Source organism: Cryptomeria japonica, chromosome 8 (genome assembly GCF_030272615.1).
Source record: "Cryptomeria japonica chromosome 8, Sugi_1.0, whole genome shotgun sequence".
NCBI lineage: Eukaryota > Viridiplantae > Streptophyta > Pinopsida > Cupressales > Cupressaceae > Cryptomeria > Cryptomeria japonica.
Window position 1 is genome coordinate 738,103,582 of NC_081412.1, and position 10,669 is coordinate 738,114,250.

At 32.2% G+C, this 10,669-nt stretch overlaps 1 protein-coding gene across 1 annotated transcript; it reads left to right on the top strand.

The window, feature by feature from the left end:
- Window positions 1-4,234: 4,234 nt before the first annotated feature.
- Window positions 4,235-5,650, top strand: LOC131061474 (carbon catabolite repressor protein 4 homolog 1-like). Its single transcript, XM_057995174.2, has 2 exons — window positions 4,235-5,431; window positions 5,564-5,650. Exons 1-2 carry the CDS (start codon window positions 4,235-4,237, stop codon window positions 5,648-5,650), a joined length of 1,284 nt encoding a protein of 427 aa, XP_057851157.2.
- The last annotated feature ends 5,019 nt before the right edge of the window (window positions 5,651-10,669 follow it).

Consider the following 10,669-nt stretch of genomic DNA (forward strand, 5'->3'; position numbering starts at 1 on the left):
TTTGTTTGGCCTTTTTTTATCACCTCTTCCCATATTTTATTTTCAACTCTCCCAGCAAACAATGGCACCCCTAAATATTTTATAGGAAAATAGCCTTGACCATAATCCAAGATGCTCTTGATCTTCAATTGTATCCTTTGTTGAATTTAAAAAATATATCATCGATTTTTGTTTATTCATACTCTGACCAGAGCATTCCTCATAATCATCTAGCACCTTTTTTATTATCAGAGCTTCTCTTTCTGAAGCTTCTCCAAATAATATTGTGTTATCCGCAAACTGAGAATGTGACATAGGTTCCATATTCCCATTGATAGAAATACCTTTCCATGCCCCCTGTCCAATTGTGTATTTGATACTCCTTCCAAGCACTTTTTCCATCAATACAAACAAAAATGGTGACAGGGGATCTCCTTTTCTTAACCCGTTGGTAGCCTGGAAAAAACAACAAACAGTCTCGTTGACAATCACAAAGTAATTATCCTTTCAATAACTGCAAAATCCTCCCACAAAGATTTCTCTGCCGAGATTTCCGAACACAGATCAATAACAAAATCACCTTTACCACCTGTAAATCCTTTTGAGACTTATCCATCCTGGGTTCCCTCCTACGATTCTTCATCTCCTTCATCTGCCTTCCCCAATATTTGCAGAGCACTTTTTCCTTCCATTTTATTGATATTTATATTATAATATTTATATCTATATATTTTTTGATCTTCTTATACTGCTTCTCACAGTTGGCTATCAATCCTTGCCATGGTCTTATGCAAGCTAAACAATAGAAAAGATAAGAAGACATGTAGAAATTTTAATTTCCAAGATAATTACTCAAGCCTTCATGAAGTCTTTTAGCAATGAGTTTCACTCAGTCTAAATATCGCTCTCTTTCTTTGGATGAAAATGTATATCAAATCTTCCCATAAATATACATGTTGACTACCATTCACTTTGTGCAATAGAATTAAAATATCTCTAACCTCCTTAATAAGGTGTTCTCTCATCAAAGGCTTGGGTAACCTTGAACCACCTTTCTGGAATTTTAGAAGCCAGTTTCTAGGAATTACACTCCTATATTGGGCCTTCTTCTCAGAAAAGAAAGTATAGGAAGAAGTTATGGTCCAGTCTATGTATGGCTCTTTTGGAGGAATCTTCATTACAACCATTATGGTCTCCCTATTCTCATTCAACAGTACACCCCCAATTGTAGACCTAATATATCTATGCTCTGGATCATATATATTCATAAATTCATGAACCAACTTTGGGCATTGCACGGTCATGGAAAAAGCAGCGACTTCTATAAGACCGCTATTAACAATTTTCTCCATCATAGGGGGACTTGTAGGATTACTAGCTCTTTCTAAAAAATCTTCTGGAATAGCTTGAGCTAAAGAAGTATCCCCAAACTCAGGTAAAGAACATGCGAGACCAAAGCTCAACCCTAATTTTGGACATGCGGGCCTCATGGCGATGATTTAAATAGATACAAAATGAAGCAATTAACCCAGTTAAAAGAAATGCAGGAAATTCAACTAGATTCCTTATGCAACAAGAAATAATAGAGATGACAGGATATTTCAGAATTCACCTTTCATGCAAATTGAATCCCTGCTAAACCTAAAGAATAGAACTAATTACCTCTAGCGCTGAATTGCTTACTTGCTAATTTTAGCTTCTTAATGACGGAACAATTTATTTATAATCTATAAATGGCTCAAAACCCAACTTCATAATCACCATGCTTTAAAAATCAAATCCACTCATGCTGGGTTAATGTCGAAGTGACATAAATCTGACACTTGCATTAATTACAAGTCACTTTTCTTAACCATTTCCCTCAATTGATTACCCACCTTTACTTTTGCTTGCACCATGGGCTTTGAACTTGTGAACATTCAAACCGAGATAAAAGGTTCATCGGTTCAATTTCACTCACCACTGAGATTCCTCCTACACACTTAAACTTACTTCAACAAAGACTCGACACATTCACACAGAATGAACTTTGAACCAATGAACTATTGAACTTCCACACAAGTTCAAGTTGAAGGTTTAAAAGGAACACTCGGCATATAAAGACCAAAATAAGAAGGATTTACGATAAAACAACATCAGGATGGCATTAATGTATTATGTTTTTTCTTGAAAAAGGGAATTATGGGAAAAATTAAACATGTGCAAAAATAGAGGTAACAACTAGCTAGCGTTTGGTAAACTTTTTTTTTTCTTATGCTTAGCTTTTTATGGAATTTTTTGGTTGTATCCTACACATTTAGTGTATTTTGGTGGTATCTTGTATAGGATTGTTTTGCCTTATGTATAAAAACTGACCAATATCTTAGGGGTGAGATCCCTATCATTGTGGGAAGGAGTTATATCATCAATTGGTAAAAACTTTGCATTGTCATGACTCAATTTATTTAAATATAGTCAATAGTATTCTTAAGACAAAGTGGATGGTGATAGTGGACTATAGAGATCATGTGAATTCATTACTAGTAACTAATAAAAAAGTGGAAATAGCTATTTCTTGGTCATGTTTTACAAGTGGGTGGTGTGGGGTTTGTTGTATACTTGGTAATTTTCATGATTGTTAGATTTTGCAAACTCAAGAAGATAGAAAATTAGAATTATCCTAGTTGGCAGCATGGTTCTATTTTCAAATGCGACTTCCCTCATTCTTTCCACAAATTTTGTCATTTTAGCATATTCACTTAATATTGATGACAATGGCCATTTTTAACCATTTGGCACAATATTTGATGCTAAACATACATCATGTATTACAATAAACCTCTTTGACACCTAAATACCATGTCCCTTTCCTTGTATGTCATCTTTCTACCGTAGATGCTAGTGCTTCTACAATATTATCCTTTAAATGTTTGATTATATTGAACTGTGAGAATTTCTTCCCACTTTGCATGTTTATCATTTCCTCATGCTAAAATGGTTAATGGAAATTTCATTTATTAATATATAAGGATTAAATAAAGGGATTTATAAGCACATATAATTCATTCAATCAATTATAGAGGAAATGGTTAGGTTATTAAGTAATTGATCACATGTCAATTTTAGGTGACTAGTAGGATATTCTTGTGTACTACATTTTTCTTAATACCAAATTAAATAAATAGATATTTATTTAATGTTTGGAAAGGAGACAAAGAAATTAGGTAAATATATATTTAAATTTATTTACCTATAGACAATAGGAAAGAAATGATTAAGTTATTTCAGTTTAGAAAAAAGATTGGGTGACTAGAGATGAATATTGACTTTATTAATTAAATAATAGTATTATTTAATAAATAGGGATTTATTCAATTAATTATAGAGGAAATGGCTAGCTTATTAAGTAATTGATAACATGTCAATTTTAGGTGTCTAGTAGGATATTCTTGTGTCCTACATTTTTCGAATGGGCATAGATTCGTTTACACTTTTTCAATTTTTATCCAACATTTTGGTAATAGTAGTGTACACATTGATTTCCTTTGAAGATCAAGTCTCCTAGTGAAAAGGATAAGGTAAAACATTGGAATATGATGAGATAAATCATTTATGAAGAAACTGCAAGTTGAATAAAATTAATAAACAAAAAGGTGAATATGATGATGATCTTGAGAGATCTTTTCAAGAAGATGCATGTAATGTTTTAATTATATCCTTCACCATGAATGCATGTAAGGAGGCATGAATGGTAAACTCTTAAAGCATATTTTCAGATGAATCTATATCAAGATTAGCTTCCTTGATGTACTATGATAGTTTTGATGAGGGGAAGGGATACCTCAACTAAACCTCTTAACTCATTATTATTGGTTAGGGAAAACTCTTAACTCTTAACTAAACTTAAAAGTGTCACACATTCAGAATTGACTAACATTTTCTAGGTTTAATATGTTTCTTAATGTATGTGGTCATACTAAAAATACACTTTTAGGTTTAAAAGCGTTAACATTCCAAATTGACTAACATTCTTAGACTTAATATGTTGCTTAGTGTGTGTGATTTAAGATTGGCCATCTAACTCAATTATTATAATCTTTCTTCAATTCTTCAATAAATCATTATGAATGGTAGTGGAATGACGTGACTGTTAATTTGAAGGATGGTGAATGTACACAAACATATGAAAGGCAAAGAAAACCAAAAACATGCTCAACACTGAAAACAAAAACAGAAAGAAAAACCACTGGTACTACAATCTATCGAATAAGCCGCCATGCAAGAAACCAGAGCCAATGAAGCAAGTGAATCCAGCAGCGAGAGCCAAGAATCGAGCAGCGAAAGCCAAGAATTGGAGAGCAGAAAATGTGAAAATTACACAGAGCCAGCATCTACAAATCCTCCTCCACAGCGCAGGCTTGTGAGCCTCAAAACAGAACAAACTATCAAAGGACCAAAATTCACAGTTTTGACATACAACATTCTGGCAGACAAGTGGAACGAATCGGACAGGAAACACAAAGCCTGCCCAGCGGCTGCACTGGAATGGAATAACCGAAAACACAAGTTGGTCTCTGAAATCATTGCATACAATGCCGATATAATTTGTCTGCAGGAAGTGGAGGAAGAGCACTACAAAAAATACTTCTTAAACCAGTTCAGAAATCACGGATATGATGGGCGTTATTTGGCAAAACCTTCAGGGAACCCTAAAGAAGGCTGCGCCACCTTTCTGCTACGTGAAAGATTTTCTTGCATGGAGGAAATTGAAGTGGTGTATGGGAACCAGGAATTCTGCAATTTGGTGGGCGAGAAACTTTATTTAACGGGACATGATCCGCAGTCTTATCATCCCAAGTCTCATTCAAAGCCTACACAGAAAACACTTAGGCGATTCCGCGCTAATAACATAGCTTTGATTCTTTTGTTGAGTTTTGATTCGAATCTGATTTGTGTGGCCAATACCCATGTGTTGGCTAATAAAGATCTACCAGATGTGAAGATGTGGCAAGCTTATTGTCTGCTACACAAATTAGAAGAAATTTCAATGGAGAAAGGGAATGATGATATGCCCATGGTGATCTGTGGTGACTTCAATTCTTTTCCCAGAAGCGCAGCCCACTGTTTACTGGTGGGCAATGAAATTGATCAGAATCACAAACATCTTGAGGCTGGTACAAAGTATAGGTTTGATGCAAACAAGTTAAAGAGGAGATATATTGAATTGTCCAGTGCTTATTCTGCTTATTTTGAGCAAGGAGTTTCAGATTGTGGTGATGAAAATGATGATGTGATGAAGCGTTGGATGAATCCGCAAACCAAAGAGCCCGTGTTTACTCATTATGTATCTGATTTTCAGGAGACTTTAGATTATATATTTTATACCCACAACAATTTAGAGGTGGAAAAATTATTGGAGGTTGTGGATTGGGATACTGTGTCTCAGGCGGAGGACAAATATATTCCTTCTAGTGTATGGCCTTCAGATCACATGCTTCTGCTTGCACAATTCTCTTGTATTATTGATAAAGAAAATATTAGCAAAAGGAAAAAGGATTCTTATGATTCTGAATCTATTATAAAAAAATTAAAAATTGAATCAAAGGGAAAAGAAAAAGAAATACATCATAGTGGATGGGATACTGCGGATACTTCAGATCTTGTTGAGGAATGGAAAAAATCTTATGATTGAGATCCTCCTCCTTCCCCTTATTACTCCATTAATTGTGCAAAGGCTTTGTATTTGTTTATATATTGTATTGTGACTTTAAAATTCTGATATTATAACACCCATCTTTATAAGAATATGCACAATATTATTTTGTGCTCCTCTAATTTGGTTGGTATCGAAAGCAGAATGCATGTTCAAATTTAGCTAATCAGTCTCTTATAAAGTGATTAATGTTCTACTTTGACATTAGTTTAAATTGTGTGAAATAAATTCATGATAGTAGTGATACGAAACAGTGAATAAATGGTCCATATTGATACGGTTATCGTGGGGGATGGAATTAACAATATAGATTTGTAGTGAGTATATATATGGTTCATACTAACACAAAATAATGTTATCATTAAAATTCATAATGATGTTAACAAAATTAATTGATTACAATGAATGATTATTAAAATAATTATTTTCTTTACTAGCCATGTTGTAGTTAGTATTAGTGTTTATCATATTCCAATATTATTAATATTATATTAGAATTATCATTATTAATATTGTAAGAGTGAAAATAATATATTATTAGCACTAAAACTTTGAGCATAATAGTGTTTGTGTGTATAAATGTAAAAGTCATTGATAATTTCAAAAGGTGATAAGGCTAGTGTTGATAACAACAAGCGTTGTTGTGGTTGTCAACATGATTATTACTATCTTATATAGAATAGTTCCAAGGCTAATAATGGCAATATAGGATACATACTCAACTTAAAAATAAATAAGAATACTAACAATGAGTGAGGTGTTTGTGTTGAAATAAGACAATAGTAATGGCTGGACTTAATTCCAATATTAATATTAAACTGATACTAGTAATAAATAATTTAATTGACAAAATAATAATGTTATGAATTAATTTTGTCATGAAGGATAGTTTATAATGTTTTGTCTCCCATAATCAACTTTGAAGGTTATTGTCAATCAAGGCTAGAAATTACAAGGTAACATGAGATATACATAGATGAAATGGATGACTTAATTAAAAATTATAACACTAATTTATTGAAAGGTATAAATATCTATGGATTAAATATGAAATCAATAATTCTCTATTTAATAATTAGAATTTTATAGGTCTTACATTATTGTTTTATGCATATGACATAGAAGAAAATGATTAATTAAATAAGTGCAATGGAATTGTTTTGTGATGAGGAAAGAATAAGTTTCAATAGGCTAATAATTGTAATATTACAAGGAATTATTACCTTTTTCTAAAGTTCATTATAATGGTCTTGTACATGCCCAATAGTGGCATGTTGTGATGGTTAAGTTGTTGTGTTGTTGTTCTTTCCATCAAGGTTCAAGCCCCACTGGTTCATAGCTTTGGATTAAAAGTGTTTACCCCTTAATAAAAATAAAAAAATGATCTTGTACATGACATTAGGGAAGGGAGGTATATGCATTCCTTGGTTATCATTCGAGTATGCCTAATGTCTATATTGAAATAAATCAGCAATTATATCTATAGCACTTTTGGTTTTAAAGAATACGAGGATCAACATAAAGGTGTATCTCTTTAACTTTCAAATCATAAATTATATCTATAACACTTTTGGTTTTGAAGAATATGAGGATCAACATAAAGGTGTATCTCTTTAACTTTCTTCGATCTCAATAATATTAACAAGTATGTGGGAGATTATAGAGTCACTATATTAGGTTTCGGGGTTTAAATCAATAAATTATCTTTATGATATTAAGGTTTGTTAAATAGAGGCTTGGTTATTCCAAGTTGATTGAACACCCCCACCTCAACCACATAGCAACACAAAAGGAGGGGTTTGCCCCTATACAAATTACATACTTAGTTTCTCTCAAGGAAGCTCCTATCCAATGGCTATCTGAATGACAATAAGGACGAACAATAAATATATGTATGCTCATCCTCCTCGCCTATGCCAAAATGGAAGCTTTGGAACTAGGGATGGAAAGATGATTTTTGTTAGATATTATAGTTGGAAATGTTCTATATGGAAGAACAAATAGACAACATATAAATAGTTTGATAGAATGCCTTAAAGAGATGTGGATATGCACAAAATTAGTTTATTAAAACGGTTGTTGAAATTCTCAAGTATATGTAATTGACAATCTGGCAGGTTTAAGGCACAATTTCATAGCCTTTTCTAGTATCCTCCCTATCTATCCAAAATGGGAGCTTTGGAATGGGGTATGGATATTCATCAAAATCATACATTATAGGTACAGGATGGGATAATTTTATTAAATATTGTGGCTGAACTATTCAGTTGCAGGTAAAAGAAAAATTCCACAACCTTTGTCATAATCCTCCTTGCCTGTGCCAAATTAGGAGCTTTGGAATAGGGTATGGATATCTACAAAATGGATTTGTTGAAGCAGATTTATAAACTTTCAACATAACGTAATTGAGCAATGTAAAAGTATACATCACAATTTATAAACTTTGGTTATTGTGAAACATAAAGAGGCTATTAAAATGTTTTTTTACAAAAAAATTGTAATTTAAATTCTAATAATCATTCTCCACAACATATATCTACATATGAGAATTAGAGTTCTATATCTACTTTCAAATTGCATACATTCATGTAACAAACTTTACATTCAAGTCTTATTTCAAATGAATATTATGTAATTTCACTCATATATAACAACGAGATGCACAAGTATAGTGAGCCATTTATCCTAGAAACTTAGACATATGTATTTAATATTGGTTAATGACAAATGGAATTGCAAATATTTAATTTAGATAAACAAGTGTAAAGATTACATCTGCCACACAAAATAAAAAAAATCTGCCCTACCCATTAACACTATTACAACAACATTTGTAAATCCTTTCAAAATTCAATTTATTCATGGATACAGTATGTAAATAGTTTGTAAACATTTGCAAATAAATATTTCATAAATATTTGTTGTCATAACTAGATAGTTTTAAACACTTCCATACAAGACATCCCCTCCTATCATACCACTTGGCATCCTCTCCAACACTATCATAGTTTTGATCATTGTTGTGGGTAACACCTTTCCATTATCACTATCATAAAGACGAGACAACACTTTGATTGCCACATTAGACTTTTTAGCATACATGCTAGGTATCATGTAGTGCATGCATGCAAACTTGAATGATGGCATGACGTGATGTGCCTTAAATTAGATGGAGCATTTGAACCAATAAGGGATTCTCAATTCCCTTATACAAAGGAAATTCAATGGAATTCCTCCAATAATTGGACAACCAACTAAGTAGCCATGCATGTGCATTACGTGGTATCTTACCTACATCAAAATAGTTATTATCTTTCACATTTTTACTATACCAAAAGATATATGTTGCCAGAAAATTTAAAAACCAAATATATGCTACCAAACATTACACAAATATATATTATCATAAGCTTTTAGATTTTGAACCTTTGATAAAGGTTGTTAAAAATATGCACAAATGATTGAATATTTCTTCAAGAATGTTTTACTTGCAAATTATCTCAAGAATATAATTAACAATAGTGGAAATACTCTTTACAACACCTTTAAGAGAACTCTTTACAATAGTGAAAATACTCTGTACAACATCACTAGCAACATTTTTCTAAATATATTTCTAAGGCCTCCTAAATGATTAGACTCGTGCAACTAAAATATTTAAAAATTAATAAGAAGTTCAAGCACCCTTCAATCTTAATACATATGATTTTGCATCAATAAACATTACCTCTTATATCCTTACCTTATTCTTGAACTTTGCCATGTAATACATGGATATTACCTAGTGATAGAATAGAATCCATACCTACATACGATCTCATGCTAATATAGTCACATGCATAAAATATAGTCATAAATTAGTTCTATAGGTTTGTGAGGACTCAATCTATGAGACCATTGTCCCTTAAAATATTCAATGAATGAGGGTTGTGTATCTTTAAAGTTTTCAATAAATATGTGAGAGCCTCATTGCTCGTAGAATCCTCATTTATTGAATGACACATGATATATCCAAGTCTTTGAAACATCTCTCATCTAATTGCATTGTCTTTTACCTTTGCTATCAATTTCTTCAGCCATGCACATCTAACATGCCAAGATCATAGATACACATTACATTGAAACACTTCCTTGCATCATGGATACTTTTATTTAGTATTTAATGTACTCTTCCATGGTATGTATTGAAACATTTTCAAAAAATATAAGGTTTTGATAAAAAATGAAACACTATCCAAGTCTATCAAACATCTCTTGTCTAATTGCATTGTCTTTGACCTGTGCTATCAAGTTCTTCATGCCAAGAGCATAGATACACATCAGACATCACACTTCTTTGCATCATGAATATTTTTATTTAGTATTTAATACTCTTCCATGGTATGTATTAAATATTTACAAAAAATATAAGGTTTTGATAAAAAATGAAACACCTAATAGCTTTTATCTCAACACCCACATCGTCCACCATGAATGAAGTTCATCTCCAATCAATATTCTTCAAGTGAATCCGTTGGAGAAGAATATTCATCCAATAAGAAATATCATATGCACAAGACCTAGCCATAATGACCCATGCCATAGGAACCCCCATATGCTAATGCAAGAATTTTGTATAATTGAAACTATCATAGGACACATGGGTCATGATGTATCGACACTATATTTTAATTGTATGAAAAAATTCAATTCATCTCTAATTTAAAGAATACACAACATACCTTCATTGGATTAGTACCAAATGCAGAATCCATTGCCAATATGTTATTGTGGCCATATTGAAGCATCCAATCAAGTTGCTCTAGAAATTGAATTCTAAAAAACAATGGGATTTGACCATCTCCATCAACAATAGTAGCACTATACTCCTGATATGAAAACCACTTGTTGGGGTTCGCCAAAACCCATTGTTGCACATAAAGAGCATCATTAAGTTATGAAACATACATGTAGCTTAATGTCTTAATTTTACGGTCAATGTTTATAGTATCATCCATG

Excerpts from the sequence above, each read along its gene's own strand:
- LOC131061474 (XM_057995174.2), top strand. The coding sequence starts at position 4,235 with ATGCAAGAAACCAGAGCCAATGAAGCAAGTGAATCCAGCAGCGAGAGC. Across the intron at positions 5,432-5,563 it reads ACAAATATATTCCTTCTAGT|GGAAAAGAAAAAGAAATACA; the intron begins GTATGGCCTTCA and ends ATTGAATCAAAG.